Source organism: Balaenoptera ricei, chromosome 9 (assembly GCF_028023285.1).
Source record: "Balaenoptera ricei isolate mBalRic1 chromosome 9, mBalRic1.hap2, whole genome shotgun sequence".
NCBI classification, from domain to species: Eukaryota; Metazoa; Chordata; class Mammalia; order Artiodactyla; family Balaenopteridae; genus Balaenoptera; species Balaenoptera ricei.
Window position 1 is genome coordinate 50,701,456 of NC_082647.1, and position 20,318 is coordinate 50,721,773.

Here is a 20,318-nt window from a genome sequence, read left to right on the forward strand (position 1 = left end):
GTATGTAGGCTTGAAAGAATGTGCCTTGAAGCTCTGTATTTAAGAAGCTAAGACACTTGAGGTGGGCTCCGTTGCAAAAAGCCAGCCTGTCACCATTGAAAAAGTGGTTATTGCACAAAACTGGTCAGAAGAGCGAAACTTGCATCTAGAAGCATTTTGCTACTATGTGGGGCTTGAAACAAATTCCTAGCTCCAATTTAAAGTATAAAGGTTTACTATAAAACCCACACCCTACATTTCTGTAACCCAAAATAACTTTGACTTGTGACATTTATGTTATTAGGCAATTACTCTAACTGCAGAAAACATCTGACAACCTTGATTCTTCTAATTTTGAAATGAGACTAACAGTATTCATGTTAATGTTCTAAAACCTTGACAGGGCAGTTGTCTACAGAAAATTCTTGAGGTTTCATTTCAAGTGCCATTATTTCTATCGTCCTTTTTATCAAATGGCTGTGTTTTTGCCTCTTTGAATATCTTTCATTTTGCTTCAGTATTTTCATTTCTTTGCAAAGTCTGTGCTTATCATCCCTTAGTGGTGGTCTGCGTTCTTGTATGGCCTCCTGTACCATGCTTGCTTAAATCTTTCCATATTTAAGCAAGTTGGGTTTTTTTGGTGTGAGCTGTCAGTGTTCCAGATGTGGAGCTATCCCTACAGGCTGGCTTTACTGCCAGGGAATTAGTCCTATTTATGAGAGGGAGGGAGGCTCTTTGTCCTCAGGTGTTAAAGCCTAATGCAGTAATATTTTAAAGCTCCAGTTTGTTTTGTTTGGGCATCCTGGTGTAGAGCGTGGTCTATTTCATGTCATGTTTTATGTGTTAGGTCTAAGGGGGGGAATTTTGCTTGTCGGTTCAGTGTTCACTATATTCAGTTTGACTTGAGTGATCAATTTATGTAATTTTTAAAATTTAACACTATCCTGCCTGATTTGCTAGATATTCACTTGTTTTTAAATGTGGGTATTTTGGAAGAGAAGTTTGCTTAGGATTTCTGTATAAAAGGGGAAAGTTAGTTTATAAAATCAAATACAAAATTTATTTCCACAGAAAAAGCTACATAAGTTTTCATCAGAATTAAGCTAAAACAGTTCTTGAAAACTAAATGAAAATGTTAAGGCTACTTGTATTTTAAATCATAAAAACATGTTTTGAAATGATTACATCCAGTGTTTGCTCTTTGAAGGGACCATCTTACTAAGAAATGGCTAGTGAAGGACAGCAAGTTTTCACGTCACCCTATTTCTACATACTATTAGGAGTTCATGAAACATTGTGGCTTAAGCCCCCAAGTCTGATACTGAAGTCCTAAACTGGTTCACATAAGCTTCAAAATGTAGCCTTAACTGAGTGAAGTAGCAGTAGATAACGAGCTAAACTTTGAAGCAGATTCAGTGGCTTTTGATCAGTTTCTGAACATTACGGCTTTATGCATATGGATGGAATCCCATCTTCAATTTCTTCTCTCACTTTTTCGTTTTCCTTTTTGGTTTTCCTTTTTTTGGCCTGGGGTCACCAATTCCTTGGGTACAATCAGAACACTTCCATCAAGGCTGCACTGAAGAGCATACTGGTTTGGATTGACGGGCCTACCTTCATCATCTCTTAACCTACTGAAAACATCATGATAGAGATCATGCAGTTTCTGTTTCATTATGTTTATAGCTTTGTGACACTGGGATCGCTCTCTCTTAAGGGTTTCCTTCTTTGCTTGCAAGTTACATACATCATCTTCCAGATTCAAAATTACATCCAGTTTGCGCCTACGGCAGTTCTGAGCAGCAACTTTATTTTTCCCTCTTCGTCTAATATCACGGATGAGTGACACTTGAAAATCTGTGAGATAGTACCTGCTTAGCATGCTGTTGAAAGAATCTACAGGCATGTGGACAATTTCATCCACAGAAAAAGGGATGTGCAGAGCTTTAGCACGCCGTTCATCATGGCTTAAGTTTCTGTCTGTGTCATTGAGGTACCCACGCCTTATTTTCTGTGACTTTCCAGGCCATGAAAAAGTTTCATAAGTGGATTCTAGTGCACTTGGCTTTAAGTGGTAAGTGTGGTTGTGTAATACGGGTTGAAATGCAAGGTCCCCATGAAGATGAGAGTCACTCCTGTGATCCATGTGACAAAGTTTAGTGGGGTCTGGGTAGCAGCCTCCTACAGCCCCTTCTAAGTCACGGTGGGAAAGAGATCCAAGGTCACTACTAGAAGGTGAAGCACCTTCACATACAGAGTGCGAGGAGTTAGACTTGGTGACAGAGGTGCTATTGTGGCTTGAGTTTAAGGAAAGCCCAGAATCAAAATCTGGTTCTTCAAAAAGCTGAGAAACTTCCATTGGATCAAAACCACCTTCTGTAGCCAAAGACATTAAATTTATCTCATCAAATATGTTTATATCAAGGTCATACAGAAGGTCTTGGTTTGTTAGATTCCTCATCTGATTGTCAAATGGAAGAAGTCCTGTCAAATTAGTTCCAGAAAGGGTGTGTTCAGGATTGGTAAGAGGAGAATTTAACTGCAGAAATAGTTCTTGTGGCTGTGAAGTCCTTGCTACTGGATCCCTTCTAAATGTATTGTCAGGACACAACAACATGGCCTCATGGAGATTTACATCGTGACTTATAGCCTGGCTAAAATTTGCATTATAATGTGTAGGAGAATTCATGCCATCGTTGATACTTACTGGGAGAGGACTGTCTCCCAGTGAGATGCCCTGAAAAGGAAAGGAAAACACTATTAACATAAAACTTTTAATAGCAGTTCTAGTGCCTAATACAATACTTCTTATTCCTCTTGTGTTAATTCCTCTATGTAAGTAAGGATATGCTGTTGGCTACGAATAACTCCCTTAGTTAAATAATGCAGGCAATAGAATACATGATGTGAGCCCAGGTGAGAACATGCTATGTCAGGGAAAGATTTGTTCTTTGAACATCGTGGGAAATTAGAAAAGTTATGTTAGTATGAAAGGTCTTGTTATTCGAAAATTGTAATATCTTTCTTACCCTAGCTGTTGGCAATCTAAGTCCACCTTGTGGACTGTCACGGATAATCACAGCAATAGTGAAAACAGTCTTACTGTGGGGGGAGATGTGTCTTAAAGCAAATTGGACCAGCATAAAGTGTAATGCTGCCAGAAAAACTAAGGTGTGCCTTACTTAAGTTATGTACTGCCGTTTTGATTCAATATGGATTTTATGAATTTGATTATATCTTTGTGATTATTTGGAAGGGGGAACTATACATATTTGGCTAATTCTCCAAAGAAGTGTTCCTATAAAAAGTAAATCCTAAGTCTGTGCTTAAATAAGGCACTAGAAACCGTTATCTAAGTATTCGTTTAAACTGCTGTGTATCCCAGGTAATAAGGTTGTGTTTATTCACAGAGAGGTCACTGCAGATATTTTTCCTGCAAGGATAAAAGCCAAGATTCCAATTACCTCCAGTGGATTTTCAGGCTGTGATGAAAGCAACTGAAATAAGTCTTCCAGAGAGAAAGATGTGTCTGTTCCATTTCGATGTCTCTAGAAAAAGGTGCATCATTCATTTAAATTAAAAGACTGAAGTGGTTGACTGGGGCTTTTAGGCTTAATCTGGAAAGGGTAAACCAGGTGTTGCATCCATGCTGGATTTTTATGTCTAGTTTGAAATTTTCACGTTCTATTCCTTTTTTAGTACTCAGTATTTTAACATCCTGCTTTAAACAACCTTTAACTCGACAACTCCTCCATTCATGCCCTAACCGTTCATCTTTTTTAGCTTATATTCTTAGTTCCACCTTATTTTGTTCCTCTCCAGCCAACTTTCCAAATTGATTACAAGATGTTGCAATTACATATTTAGAGTTACCAAAGTTCTATCAGCTTATTATTGCTTTGTCTCCTCCCTTGAGGGTTTAGTTTGTTGAAATAATTACTTTGATAGTTCTCTAGATCGGCTCCATGAACTCTTTAGTCTTTGTAACCTGGAATTATTTTGCCTTCATGCTTAAGTGATAGTTTATCAAGCTTAAAGTTTTTCCTCAGCCCTGTCTTACGGCATTTATTACTACTAACATGTTTGTTATCGGTCTGTCATTTTATAACAGCTAATCTTTTTTTCCCTTGGGTAGTTTTAAAGGTTTTTTTCTTAGTCTTTGTTGCCCTGCCATTTCACTGTGATATGTCTGGGATTTAACTTATTTACTCTGCTTGGGACTCTTGTGTATTCCTTTAATCTGAGCCATAAGATCATTTTAATTTTTGGATATATTCTGCCATAAACTTTTTGAATACTGCTTCTCCTTCATACTTCCCAGCCTCTCCTGGGACTCCTATTAGAAATAATTTAGATTTTTCTTATTCTATCACTGTCTTTTCTTCTTATATGTACAGGTGAGCTTGTCTTTGGTTGAGAACAGTTTCTATAGGAATGACACATACCAAGGGTTTATGAACTAGGTTTTATACTTTTCTCTGCCAGGACCAGTTTTTGTATCATTTTCTAGACCTTTTCTTGACTCAGGATTCCTGATGGTGATGGTAGTCTGAATCCACACCACTTAGTGTTCTGATTTCTAAAGGTTGGATGGACAGCTTCCTTGCTCTGTCTCCTCGCTGGTGGCTAGAATTGTTCTCTTCCTCATTTCCTGAACCAGAAGAGCCTTTAAACATTGAGCTTTAAAGCAGGGAACTCTTCAACTCCAGCCTCTGTCGTGGCATCTGGATACAGTTCTTCTTGGGGACTCCTCAGCCTTGGTGCCTGTCTTAAATTCTGGATTTTGAGTTCCCTCTTTGCTGCTTGTATCTGTAGAGTTCTGTGTCTTGCTTTTGAGTTCAGTTATACATTTGAAGATATTATCCATTCTGTCTTATCCAGGATTTCTGTATCTGATGTGTCAAAGGGATGTCTTTACATGTTAGCAAGTTCACATTCCTGACTAATGTGCTGTGTATAACTCCCACCCCCAACTTTTTACTTTAGGGTTTTCTTTTTTGAAGATTCAGATCAGCTGGACTGATTTTGTATATGTGGGTTTAAATACTTGGTTTCTTTTTCTAAAAAATACCTTGGGTTCTATGAAGCCATATGTTTTCAAGGCTTTCTGTCTATTTCTGTGGATGCTATAGGACTTATTTAAGGTAAACTGGTGAATAAGATTTCTTGTTTTTCTTTAACTGGCAAACGACACATTCTTAGTGGGTAGCAGACTTCTTCACCAGTTGGATTATTTTAAATGATTCCTAGTTCAGAAATTTCAGAAACTTGATTCATCAGTCCTGGCCAACCACTGACCAAAATCTGATGGTCACAAGTGTGTGAGAATGAATAACATCAGCACAAATCTGCATTCCTGCAAAAAACAATCCTTAACTGTGGGTAAATAACACTTTGCAGAAAAGAAACCCTTAATATGTAGAACATAGAAATATTATGTTACTATGTATGAAGATCATTCTGCTTAAAATGAATTACGGACTGATCCTTCAGGCTAGTCAAAGATGTGTTTCATTAGATACCTGTTTCCTCTTCTTCAGTGCCCCTGGAGATAGAGGTCTGAGGAGCTAGCCCCCTGGGTGATTCCACAGGAGACAGAGGCAAGAGATGGGCGGGTGCAAGGTGTGACACCTCATCGAGCTGCATTTCTCCCCAGGTTCCTTTGCTCTGAGGGTGGTGTTGGCTTCAGGTAGCTGCTAGTCCATGGGGGCGCCTCCCTCTTCGTGTTTCCCTTAAACCTGCCTTCACCTCTTAAAAATTCACTTCTATTCAGAACCTCATGGGCTGATGCCTTCTACTTGAGGGCTTTAACTATGGACAGCATTCTGTTTGCAGTCATCCTCCTTCCTAAATCTTCACATAAAGTACAAACAGTTCTATTTTTCGTCAAGAATTCACTGCATTTTGAACAAGTCACTAGGAGTATTCAAAAAATATGGTGGACACATTTAATTTTATATCTTTTAAAAGATGAAACAATATATAAATTCAACTTGTCTTTAGTGAGAAGAAAGTATCTGCAGACCAGTATATATACACCTATATATACTGTGTATTTAGTCTTCATTAACAGCTAGCCAAGTCCAGGCTTGCAGTGGGGTTAGAAAGAACTTACTGTTAAAGAGTAAATTATGTCAGTGATTCACTTTGGTCATACACAACTCCCTACTAAGTAACATATCTCAGTAAAAGAGCAGATGCATTGTTAGATGCTCCTACAAGAAATGTATAATTGTCATGTCATGCTCTAAATGATTAATATGTTTCTAGAAGGTTTTGTTCAAATTGATGTTTGTCTCAAGTCAAATTTTAAATTCTCCGAGGAAAGCTCCCTACTTCATGTATTGCTTCATTATTATTTAACGAGTGCCTGTTATCTAGCAGTGATAGTAACTACCTTAGTTACTATAGGTAATTCAAAAAAGTAGAAAACACAGTTGCTCCTTTTCTGGGAAGTCTAGTGAAGGGGTGTAATTGCAAAGACATACCCAGGAGAAAAATGAACCAAGAGCATAAATCTATACACAATGAAGTGGTAAAAACATCTTTTGCCTCAAAAAAGATGACTTGGGAGGCACTCAGGAAAGTGAGCTGAAATGTCTCCTTCAAAACAAATATGGTTCTTTCTGTGTTCACTGGCACTGATGTGTGTGTGTAAGCAGGTGGTAAAGCCACAGCAAGGTACGTGAATTACAAGGAAAACACAAGGCCTGGGGAGAACAACAGTGGGTAAGAGCAGAGGCAAGTGGAAACACCTGCATTTCACAGTGAACTGCCAGGCTGCGATGGGATCCTCAACTGTAGGTCATAAAAGTGTTGAACAGCCTGAGAGGTAAAGTGAAAATGGGAGGGTTCTTTGGGGTGAGCTCCCCACCGTGAGACTAGCAAAAGGGGACTTAGAAACCACATAGAAACATGGTGTGTTTAGGGAACACAGCAGATGTGCATCCAGAGCTTGCCTGAAAAATAAGGGCAAGAGGCCAAGCAAGGGCTGCAGTTAGAGAAGTGATTGGACTGACAAAGGAGGTGAGGTGCAGGTTTCCAGGACCAGCACGTGGTTGAGAGGCCACCTGGAGGTGGAGGTGCATGTGTCCTTGTGAAGAGGGGCAGGTGAAGGACTCCCAGCTGGGCGGTGGGGTCTCCAAAGAACCTGTGAAATGAAAGAGCCCATCCAACAGAGAAGCAGTTTTAAATAACATCCTACGGTCCAGGGAAAACAGTTTCAGGCTGGCACCAGTCAAGGAACACCTGTCCTGAGCTCTTACCACCCCTCACACACCCTCGGCTCCAGAGAAGACGGCTGTCTGTACAAGCAAGGGAGGAAGAACTGGGGAAACCAAGAAGCTGGCCGGCCACACCCCTTTCCACTCAGCCAGGCTTTGAGGCTGCAGCAGGGATAGGAGAGGAAAAACTAAATTTCAGTTCAGTTTTTGAGAATTACACTGGCTATACTTATCAACTACTGCTGCACTGGGATGACCAGAGAGAAATTTTTGTCTGATTATCTAGAAGTCACAGGGTCTGTCCCAGATTTCACCCAGCGTATAGGGAAGAACTAGTTCCCTAGAATAGGCTGGAGGGGGTGGGGGCATGGTGGGTGGGCAAAGGGAGCAGAGCTGTTTTCTGACTTCGCTCTGTTAATCATGTAATGTTCGGTGTGATGTTACATAGGTAAGGCTACAATGATGATGGGCTGTCTGAGAAAGGACAAGGCATGGTACTCTCTCTACCCTCCCAGCTGTTCAAGGCACAGCTCCAAATGTCACCTGGGGCAATTCAGGGCTGAGAGACCCATCAGGGTAAGACCTGCAAGGGTGGCACCTTCCAGGGGAAGTGTCAAGTGGTTAAAGGTCTGTGGAACCTCTAGACCTGTCTGGAGCATTTGTTTGCCAGGCTTGTGGGCTAGGACCTCAGCAGGGCTGAGCAAAATTATGGTCCAGATTATGTTCCAAGTGAAAGAAGGGAGGAAGCACAGGCTACAGGAAGAATCCATCCCTTCAGCCTAGCTTCTGGAGTTCATCTTTCTACATACCCTTTTCACTGCTGATGAGTGTGGTTATACACAGAGGAGCCAAGGAGGTTATCCTACTCGGCCTAGTCAAAGATGCAAAGTGGGCTCCTGGATTGCCCCTTCAGCGTGGCGTACCAGGAGACCGAGTGAGGACTTGAGCCCAAGTCCCAGCTGGATTGAGGGTGATACGCCTGCAGGGTCCTCTGGCTTGCCCTGCCAGACCTAGCCAACCTGGCTGCTTCTGCAAGTGGCTGGTTGATTGAGGATTCCTGCGTTCAGGATGCCAGCCATCTCTGTATCCCTTGCAAACACAACAAAACCTGCTAGCAAGTTCCTGGATGGGTGTCTGTGAGTTTAACCAGATACAATGTTCCGTGGGCTGATTCCTTTGTAAACCAAACAACCACATCCACAATTTTAAAAAAACATGTATTTTCATATATCAGATTTACTTAATGGTAAGGCACACATATACAAAATTCATTCTCAGCACAAACCATCAAAAGCCATAAAATCTACCTTAAAGCCAAAATGGTACGGCCGGGATATTCTGACTTGCTTACCTCGTCTCTAGGTTCAGTGGTCTTTTCTGCCTCCCAGGCAGGTTTATCTGCTACTTTATTTTCATCTTCATTCTTCTGCTGTAGTGATTTCTCCCTCTGGGTTGATGCTCTTTGCTCATTTTCCTCATGCTGGGAACTGTGATCCACAGCTCCTAGTACCTCATTCTCCTATAAAAAGGACCCCAAGATGTGCTAAGTACAAATCCACATTTCATCAGATAAGTCAAATCTTTAAAACTGTTTTGTACTTACTGCTCAGTGATCAGGAAAACCCACAAGTCAAAAGCTAAGACTGGCATTTCATTATCAAACATTTAATTCTGAAACAAAGGTCAGTTTTGTGTCCTGTCCTTTTTAAGAACTCACTGTGAGACGGGCTGTTCTGATCTGGATAATTTAAATTATATGCATTTATAAAGCCCCTGGACTTCAGGGTGGGTTAGAAGAGCTGACTTCACTTTATACATTTCTGTACTGTTTGAATATTTTACAACAAACATGTATTTCTTTTACAATCAGGAAAAAGGTAAATATATTTTTATTTTGAAAAAATAAAGTTAACAATAAAGCTTAAACTAACATCTCTGATATTTTCAACTATACTTATTTACGCAGATGAGTCCTTCCACCTTTAACTGAGGAGACAATTAAAAGGCAAGAGAATTTTTCTGAACATTCAAATAGTTATTTAGCATATACTGTATATTCTGATACTTTCAATTGTGATATTAAAAGTTCTCTGTATAATGTTTCCCCTGTAACATAACATCAAGGCCTCTTAAATCCTTTCAAAGGATCTATTTTTAATTTCTTCCAGCAACAAAACACACTGGACTAACTGAAGGACAGCACCACTGCCCCCCACTCTAAACCACAGAAATGTTCATCTTTAAAAAAAAAAAAAAAAAGTGAAGGTCAAAGAAATGGAAATCCACAGATGCCAGAAACAAGAAGAGAAATCAAAGCAAGAGCAGAAAAGGAAGCTGATGTGCTGGTGGCCCACTTGGTTTTACTTGCTTCTCTGTTCACTGTACCAAACTATACAACAAACACAGCTTCTCTCTTCACACTGTGGATGCCAGTCTTCTTCCTACCTCAAATGATCTCTCCGTTCAAGTACTTGATCACAAGGAGCTCGTGTCACGCTCAAGCACATTGCTTCTGCTACCCTATCCTCTTTTCTGGGTCAACAATTGTTTCTTGTCTATCGGCTAATTCCCATCAGCCCACTAACAAAATAACACCTCCCATCTTGAAAAATCCCTCCCTTGGTCCCACATTACTCTTTAGATCCCATCCCATTTTTCTGCTCCTCTGGAGAGCAAAATCCTCTCGAGAGTCATCCAAACTCAGTGCATTCTCTCTTGCACCTATTTCAATGAGGGTTTGTCTCCACCCTTCCACTGAAGCAGCACATCAGGGTCCCCCAAGGCTACAGTTCTCCATCTTCAACCTATTTGACCCATCAGCAACATTTCACCGAGTTTACTCCCTTTTTCTGGAAACAGGTTTTTCACCTGGCATCCAAGTACCTTCTCTCTCTACTCTCCTGCCTCACCGACTACTTCTCCTTTGCTTTGCTGATTCTTCATCTTCACCATATAAACATGGCAATACCCCAACGCTCAGCCTCAGGCACAGCAAGCAGTCTCTGAACTTCCTCCCCCATTTCCCCGTTCCTGCTGCTTGTAAGGCGCTCCCTCTGCTCACCTCCCCCCATCCCCACCCCTCCCAGCGCCCCTGCCCCCCTTCCTTCAGGTCCCTATTCAAATATCACCATCTCACTTTTCTTTCCTAAGTACTCTCTATAAAAAAGCACCCCCCTCCCATTAATATCAGTCTCTTTTATCTTGCTTTATTTTTTTTCCCCATAGCATTTAGCACCAGCTGATATATATAGTAGACCCTTAATAATAGTTGTTGAATAGATGAACTCCCAAACACAACACCCGAAGACTTTGGTAGGGATCCGATTTCTGATGGGTGAGATACCATCGTCTTGCTCTTTCCTGCAATTAAAACACTGATTCCTATCTAAATTTAGGGAAGAAAGGAAAAGGTAGATTGGTCATCACTCTTTTAACCTCAATCTTTTGCCAAGGGAAGGTTTCTTTTGTTAAACCTTAAGAGAATCTAATTCAAAATTCTAGATTCCTGAGGCAGCTAACTTTGTTTACAAATAAATTTGCTGTTGGTGGGCACTGGAGCTTCTTATCTCTAAATACATGATCTATTTTAGAACCATGAAGCAGGGTCCCCTTAATCTGTAATATTTGAGTTAACACAACACATGTGGAGACATACATGAACGTGCAAACATAAGAATGTTATCTATAACAATACATAAATAAACAATAACAGAGGGAACAGGTGGCTAATACACAACTAGATCTAGCCCATAAGGAAACCGATCAAACTTTTAGAGTGTATGAGACTTTGGTAACAAAAGTATGTAAGATGGTCCTGCCTAAAACCTCGGGAAGAGGAGAACGGAAGGCAGAGAAATTCTGTACGACTACAAATCACATGGCAAGAAGCAGAAAATAGGGTAAAGGACTTGCCTGGTGGCACAGTGGTAAAGAATCCGCCTGCCAACGCAGGGGATACGGGTTCGAGCCCTGGTCCAGGAAGATCCCACATGCCGCAGAACAACTAAGACTGTGCGCCACAACTACTGAGCCCGTGTGCCACAACTACTGAAGCCTGCACACCCTAGAGCCTGCACACCACAACTAGTGAGCCCATGCACCACAACTGCTGAAGCCAACATGCCTAGAGCCCATGCTCCACAACAAGAGAAGCCACCGCAAAATGAGAAGCCCATGCACCGCAATGAACAGTAGCAGCCCCCGCTCACCACAACTAGAGAGAAAAGCGGGCGTGCAGCAACGAACACCCAATGCAGCCAAAAAATAAATAAATTAAAAAAAAATCATAAATGAACGCTAAAACTAGGGAATAAAAGTTTGATGAAAATAAGATAAACAGTCTTAAAGCGTCACTCCACAGATTACTTTTTAAACACAAAGAGAAAAATAATAACACTTTAGGAGAAACCTGGCAAACACCATCTAAACCAAGTGGTCAAATCTATCATCACAATATGGCGATAAACCAAGATGCCTCCTGATACGATATGAAGGATACAATACCACGTCTGTGGTATTCATAATCTCAGTGTAATGAGGAAACATCAAATATATATATATTTGATATATCAAAATTGGGGGCCACTTTACAAAATAACTGATTGATACTCTTCCAAAACTTAAAGGTCAAGAACTGAAATACCTTTTCCAAATTAAAGATGACTTATGAGATTTGAGAACTAAGCGCAATGTGTGATCCTGGGTTAGATGCAGACCCAGGAGAAAAAGTAGTTACACAGGATGTTACTGGGACAACAGATAAAATCTGAATATGGACAACAGATTATAGTCTTAAACTTATGTTAAATTTTTCTGATTTTGATTAATTGGTTATAGGAAAAAAAATCATTTTGTAGGAAATACTATACACAATAGTTTCAATTCATCCTTAAATGTTTCAGAATGAAAAAATTATATGTGTATATAGATGTAATTATAAATAGGTAACTCAAATGGGGCAAAATGTAAACAATAGGTAAATCTAAGTAAGGGATATATACTATTCTTGCAACTTTAAAGTTTGAAATTATATCTGATTAAAGCTATCCCCAAAATCCCTACATAGCAAAATCACTTTGGCCAGGGCAACAGCAAAAGGTAGACTCAGGAAAACTATTCTTCCATTATAATTTGTTACTCTGTATTTTTCCCCCAAAGTATATATAGTCATATCAACTGCTTTACTAATTATTTTCACCTCTTCCTTCCCAACATTTAAATTTATTTCATTTTCTTGTCTAGTTGCTTTTTGATCATGCTTCCAGAATACTCTTCAATAACAACGGTGATACCTGACGTAAAAGAAAACACTCTGTTGCCCCTCTATTCTCAATAGTCTACTACTTCACTACTTCACTTCTGACACCGGATGTGTGGGTTTTCCATACATCCAGCAATTCTGTGACACCAGCTGGGTGGAATTAACTCAGTTCTGACACCATCTAATTGGAGACAGTATCAGATGCCACAGCTTAAGGGCTTGGTCTCAAAGACGCCGCCTCCCCCTTCAGAGGCCAATTCCAAGTCCAGGTTGTCACCTGTGCCTCCCACCAAGTGCCTATAAATAGAAGGTCCCCACAATCCCTCCTCCTCCAGTTTAATTTGCTAGAGTGGCCCACAGATCTCAGGAAAACAGTTTACTTACTAGATTACCATCTTATTACAAAAGGACAAAACTCAGAAACAAACAGATGCCTAAGAGCAAGGATTGTGGGAAGGGGCACAGAGCCTCCATGCCTTGCACCACTCTTCCAGCACCTCCACGTGTTCCCCAAGCTGAAAGATCTCCAAACCCCGCCCTTCTGGTTTTTTATGGAGGCTTCATTACACAAGCATGGTTGATCAAATCACTGGCTATTAGTGACTTAACTCAATCTTCAATTGCTCTCCCTTCCCCGGAGGTCTGGGAGGTGGGGTTTAAAATTCCAACCCTCTCATCAGTTGGTTGGTTCCCCTGGCAACCAGCCGGCTCTCCAAAAGTCACCTCATTAACATAAGACAGGTGTGGTTAGAAGGGGCATGTTATGAATTGGAAGACACTCCTTTCACTTTTATGGCTCTGGAGCTATTTCAGGAACTGAGGACTGAAAGACCAAATATTGTAACAAAAGATGCTCCCATTGCTCTTAATGCTTAGGAAATTCCAAGGTCTTTGGTAGCTCTGCCAAATGAGGACTGGGGGGGAGATGAGGACCAAATACACACTAAATCACATTACCACACCTGACATTATTTTTATTTTAATGTTTCACCAATAAGGATAACATGCAGTTTTATCTGAGATTCAAGAGTCTTTTTTAAAGTCGTTCATTCAATCAATACATATTAAGTGAGGAGATTAACCAAGATGGCGGAGTAGAAGGACGTGCTGTCACTCCCTCTTGCGAGAGCACCAGAATCACAACGGGCTGCTGGACAATCATTGACAGGAAGACCCTGGACTTCACCAAGGAGGATACCCCACGTCCAAGGACAGAGGAGAAGCCACAGTGAGACGGTAGGAGGGGCGCAATCAGAGTAAAATCAAACCCCATAACTGCTGGGTGGGTGACTCACAGACTGGCGAACACTTATACCACAGAAGTCCACCCACTGGAGTAAAGGTTCTGAGCCCCACGTCAGGCTTCCCAACCTGGGGGTCAGGCAACGGGAGGAGGAATTCCTAGAGAATCAGACTTTGAAGCCTAGTGGGAATTGGATTGCAGGACTTTGACGGGACTGGGGGAAACAGAGACCCCACTCTTGGAGGGCACACACAAAGTAATGTGTGCATCAGGACCCAGGGGAAGGAGCAGTGAGCCTGGGGGAGACTGAACCAGACCTACCTGCTGGTGTTGGGGGGTCTCCTGCAGAGGCGAGTGGTGGCTCTGTTTCACCGTGGGGATAAGGACACTGGCAGCAGAGGTTCTGGGAAGTTCTCCTTGGCGTGAGCCCTCCCAGAGTCTGCCATTAACCCCACCAAAGAGCACGGGTAGGCTCCAGTGTTGGGTTGCCTCAGGCAAAACAGCCAACAGGGAGGGAACCCAGCCCCACCCATCAACACTCAAGTGGATTAAGGTTTTACTGAGCTCTGACCGCCACAGCAACAGGGAGGGAACCCAGCCCCACCCATCAACAGTCAAGTGGATTAAGGTTTTACTGAGCTCTGACCGCCACAGCAACAGTCAGCTCTACCCACCACCAGAGCCTCCCATCAAGCCTCTTAGATAGCCTCAACCACCAGAGGGCAGACAACAGAAGCAAGAAAAACTATAATCCTGCAGCCTGTGGACCAAAAACCACAGTTACAGAAAGATAGAGAAGATGAAAAGGCAGAGGGCTATGTACCAGATGAAGGAACAAGAAAAAACCCCAGAAAAACAACTAAATGAAGTGGAGATAGGCAACCTTCCAGAAAAAGAATTCAGAATAATGATAGTGAAGATGATCCAGGACCTTGGAATAAGAATGGAGGCAAAGATTGAGAAGATGCAAGAAATGATTAACAAAGACCTAGAAGAATTAAAGAACAAACAAACAGAGATGACCAATACAATAACTGAAATGAAAACTACACTAGAAGGAATCAATAGCAGAATAACTGAGGCAGAAGAACGGATAAGTGACCTGGAAGACAGAATGATGGAATTCACTGCTGCGGAACAGACTAAAGAAAAAAGAATGAAAAGAAATGAAGACAGCCTAAGAGACCTCTGGGACAACATTAAACGCAACAACATTCGCATTATAGGGGTCCCAGAAGGAGAAGAGAGAGAGAAAGGACCAGAGAAAATATTTGAAGAGATTATAGTCGAAAACTTCCCTAACATGGGAAAGGAAATAGCCACCCAAGTCCAGGAAGCGCAGAGAGTCCCATACAGGATAAACCCAAGGAGAAACACGCCGAGACACATAGTAATCAAAGTGGCAAAAATTAAAGACAAAGAAAAATTATTGAAAGCAGCAAGGGAAAAACAACAAATAACATACAAGGGAACTCCCATAAGGTTAACAGCTGATTTCTCAGCAGAAACTCTGCAAGCCAGAAGGGAGTGGCATGATATACTTAAAGTGATGAAAGGGAAGAACCTACAACCAAGATTACTCTACCCGGCAAGGATCTCATTTAGATTTGATGGAGAAATCAAAAGCTTTACAGACAAGCAAAAGCTAAGAGAATTCAGCACCACCAAACCAGCTCTACAACAAATGCTAAAGGAACTTCTCTAAGTGGGAAACACAAGAGAAGAAAAGGACCTACAAAAACAAACCCAAACCAATTAAGAAAATGGTCATAGGGACATACATATCGATAATTACCTTAAACGTGAATGGATTAAATGCCCCAACCAAAAGACATAGACTGGCTGAATGGATACAAAAACAGGACCCATATATATGCTGTCTACAAGAGACCCACTTTAGACCTAGGGACACATACAGACTGAAAGTGAGGGGATGGAAAAAGATATTCCATGCAAATGGAAATCAAAAGAAAGCTGGAGTAGCTATACTCATATCAGATAAAATAGACTTTAAAATAAAGAATGTTACAAGAGACAAGGAAGGACACTACATAATGATCCAGGGATCAATCCAAGAAGAAGATATAACAATTATAAATATATATGCACCCAACATAGGAGCACCTCAATACATAAGGCAACTGCTAACAGCTATAAAAGAGGAAATCGACAGTAACACAATAATAGTGGGGGACTTTAACACCTCACTTACACCAATGGACAGATCATCCAAAATGAAAATAAATAAGGAAACAGAAGCTTTAAATGACACAATAGACCAGATAGATTTAATTGATATATATCGGACATTCCATCCAAAAACAGCAGATTACACGTTCTTCTCAAGTGCGCACGGAACATTCTCCAAGATAGATCACATCTTGGGTCACAAATCAAGCCTCAGTAAATTTAAGAAAATTGAAATCATATCAAGCATCTTTTCTGACCACAACGCTATGAGATTAGAAATGAATTACAGGGAAAAAAACGTAAAAAGGACAAACACATGGAGGCTAAACAATACGTTACTAAATAACCAAGAGATCACTGAAGAAATCAAAGAGGAAATAAAAAAATACTTAGAGACAAATGACAATGAAAACACGACGACCCAAAACCTATGGGATGCAGCAAAAGCAGTTCTAAGAGGGAAGTTTATAGCTATACAAGCCTACCTAAAGAAACAAGAAAAAGCTCAAGTAAACAATCTAACCTTACACTTAAAGAAACTAGAGAAAGAAGAACAAACAAAACCCAAAGTTAGCAGAAGGAAAGAAATCATAAAGATCAGAGCAGAAATAAATGAAATAGAAACAAAGAAAACAATAGCAAAGATCAATAAAACTAAAAGTTGGTTCTTTGAGAAGATAAACAAAATTGATAAGCCATTAGCCAGACTCATCAAGAAAAAGAGGGAGAGGACTCAAATCAATAAAATCAGAAATGAAAAAGGAGAAGTTACAACAGACACCGCAGAAATACAAAGCATCCTAAGAGACTACTACAAGCAACTTTATGCCAATAAAATGGACAACCTGGAAGAAATGGACAAATTCTTAGAAAGGTATAACCTTCCAAGACTGAACCAGGAAGAAATAGAAAATATGAACAGACCAATCACAAGTAATGAAATTGAAACTGTGATTAAAAATCTTCCAACAAACAAAAGTCCAGGACCAGATGGCTTCACAGGTGAATTCTATCAAACATTTAGAGAAGAGCTAACACCCATCCTTCTCAAACTCTTCCAAAAAATTGCAGAGGAAGGAACACTCCCAAACTCATTCTATGAGGCCACCATCACCCTGATACCAAAACCAGACAAAGACACTACAAAAAAAGAAAATTACAGACCAATATCACTGATGAATATAGATGCAAAAATCCTCAACAAAATACTAGCAAACAGGATCCAACAACACATTAAAAGGATCATACACCACGATCAAGTGGGATTTATCCCAGGGATGCAAGGATTCTTCAATATACGCAAATCAATCAATGTGATACACCATATTAACAAATTGAAGAATAAAAACCATATGATCATCTCAATAGATGCAGAAAAAGCTTTTGACAAAATTCAACACCCATTTCTGATAAAAACTCTCCAGAAAGTGGGCATAGAGGGAACCTACCTCAACATAATAAAGGCCATATATGACAAACCCACAGCAAACATCATTCTCAATGGTGAAAAACTGAAAGCATTTCCTCTAAGATCAGGAACGAGACAAGGATGTCCACTCTCACCACTATTATTCAACATAGTTTTGGAAGTCCTAGCCACGGCAATCAGAGAAGAAAAAGAAATAAAAGGAATACAAATTGGAAAAGAAGAAGTAAAACTGTCACTGTTTGCGGATGACATGATACTATACATAGAGAATCCTAAAACTGCCACCAGAAAACTGCTAGAGCTAATTAATGAATATGGTAAAGTTGCAGGATACAAAATTAATGCACAGAAATCTCTTGCATTCCTATACACTAATGATGAAAAATCTGAAAGAGAAATTATGGAAACACTCCCATTTACCATTGCAACAAAAAGAATAAAATACCTAGGAATAAACCTACCTAGGGAGACAAAAGACCTGTATGCAGAAAACTATAAGACACTGATGAAAGAAATTAAAGATGATACCAACAGATGGAAAGATATACCATGTTCTTGGATTGGAAGAATCAACATTGTGAAAATGAGTATACTACCCAAAGCAATCTACAGATTCAATGCAATCCCTATCAAATTACCAATGGCATTTTTTACGGAGCTAGAACAAATCATCTTAAAATTTGTATGGAGACACAAAAGACCCCGAATAGGCAAAGCAGTCTTGAGGCAAAAAAATGGAGCTGGAGGAATCAGACTCCCTGACTTCAGACTATACTACAAAGCTACAGTAATTAAGACAATATGGTACTGGCACAAAAACAGAAACATAGATCAATGGAACAAGATAGAAAGCCCAGACATTAACCCACGCACCTATGGTCAACTAATCTATGACAAAGGAGGCAAAGATATACAACGGAGAAAAGACAGTCTCTTCAATAAGTGGTGCTGGGAAAACTGGACAGCTACATGTAAAAGAATGAAATTAGAATACTCCCTAACACCATACACAAAAATAAACTCAAAATGGATTAGAGACCTAAATATAAGAGTGGACACTATAAAACTCTTAGAGGAAAACATAGGAAGAACACTCTTTGACATAAATCACAGCAAGATCTTTTTTGATCCACCTCCTAGAGTAATGGAAATAAAAACAAAAATAAACAAGTGGGACCTAATGAAACTTCAAAGCTTTTGCACAGCAAAGGAAACCATAAACAAGACGAAAAGACAACCCTCAGAATGGGAGAAAATATTTGCAAATGAATCAACGGACAAAGGATTAATCTCCAAAATATATAAACAGCTCATTCAGCTCAATATCAAAGAAACAAACACCCCAATCCAAAAATGGGCAGAAGACCTAAATAGACATTTCTCCAAAGAAGACATACAGATGGCCACGAAGCACATGAAAAGATGCTCAACATCACTAATTATTAGAGAAATGCAAATCAAAACTACAATGAGGTATCACCTCACTCCTGTTAGAATGGGCATCATCAGAAAATCTACAAACAACAAATGCTGGAGAGGGTGTGGTGAAAAGGGAACCCTCTTGCACTGTTGGTGGGAATGTAAATTGATACAGCCACTATGGAGAACAATATGGAGGTTCCTTAAAAAACTAAAAATAGAATTACCATATGACCCAGCAATCCCACTACTGGGCATATACCCAGAGAAAACCGTAATTCAAAAAGACACATGCACCCGAATGTTCATTGCAGCACTATTTACAATAGCCAGGTCATGGAAGCAACCTAAATGCCCATCAACAGACGAATGGATAAAGAAGATGTGGTACATATATACAATGGAATATTACTCAGCCATAAAAAGGAACGAAATTGAGTCATTTGTTGAGACGTGGATGGATCTAGAGACTGTCATACAGAGTGAAGTAAGTCAGAAAGAGAAAAACAAATATCGTATATTAATGCATGTATGCGGAACCTAGAAAAATGGTACAGATGAGCCAGTTTGCAGGGCAGAAGTTGAGACACAGATGTAGAGAATGGACATATGGACACCAAGGGGTGAAAACTGCGGTGGGGTGGGGATGGTGGTGTGCTGAATTGGGCGATTGGGATTGACATGTATACACTGATGTGTATAAAACTGATGCCTAATAAGAACCTGCAGTATAAAAAAACAAACAAAACAACTAATACTAAACTTTCATTGGGTTATTTGTATGGAAACATGTTAATATAAATGTTTCAGACATTACATGAAATTTCTAAAAAAAAAAAAAAAAAAAAAAATACATATTAAGTGCTAAATATTGGGTTGGCCAAAAAGTTTGTTCGGGTTTTTCTGCAAGATGTTATGGAAAAATCCAAACAAACTTTTTGGCCAACCCAATACTATGCTATTGATAGATGCTGGGGATACAATAGTGAAAAAGAATTCTAGACTGCCCCTTCAGAGCTTACATTCTAAAGGGAGAGGGCGCCCAAAATACAAGTGAACTAAGAAAATTACTGCAAGTTATGGCAAGTGAAAGAGAGAAGAGGGGGCCCTCCTTTAGAAAGACTGGTTAGGGAAGGCCTCTCAGGGGAGGTGATATTTTAGCTGAGATCTAAAAAAAGAGAAAGAGCTGTGTACGGAGGAGAGAAAAGAATACATTCCTGTTACCATAACGTATTTGATTAGTTTCTTAATGATGGATATTTAGATGTTTCCAATCATTTCTTAAAAAAAAAAGATATTAAAATCTCCTCACACATACTTCTTTGCACTCATGTGCAAGTAGAATAAATTCCTAGAATGTATGCTAGGTCAACAGATAACTTTTATTTTTCATTTGATGGATTCTACCCAATGGCCCTCCAAAAATGTTTGTGGTAATTTACAATAATCCTACCAACAAAAGTGCCAATGTGAGAGATGAAAACTGGCATCTCGTTGTGGTTTTAATTTCTATTTCTCTTATTATGAATGAGGTTGAACATCTTTCGCAAGTTTGAAAGCATTTGTATTTCCTTT

The 20,318-nt window shown here is 40.0% G+C and overlaps 1 protein-coding gene across 2 annotated transcripts in view; it reads right to left on the reverse strand.

Annotated features, from left to right (window-relative positions):
* Positions 1-1,016: 1,016 nt before the first annotated feature.
* Positions 1,017-20,318, reverse strand: part of NFE2L3 (NFE2 like bZIP transcription factor 3) — a 42,943-nt gene continuing 23,641 nt past the window's right edge. Inside the window, exons 2-4 of one of the 2 annotated variants that reach the window (XM_059933754.1) lie at positions 8,554-8,721; positions 3,444-3,527; positions 1,017-2,716 (exon numbers count right to left, since the gene is read on the reverse strand). In XM_059933754.1, coding sequence (XP_059789737.1) covers positions 1,454-2,716; positions 3,444-3,527; positions 8,554-8,721 — 1,515 coding nt within the window. In that variant the 3' untranslated portion in view covers positions 1,017-1,453. The remainder of the gene's footprint in view (positions 2,717-3,443; positions 3,528-8,553; positions 8,722-20,318) is intronic. The other variant, XM_059933755.1, reaches the window with a different exon arrangement.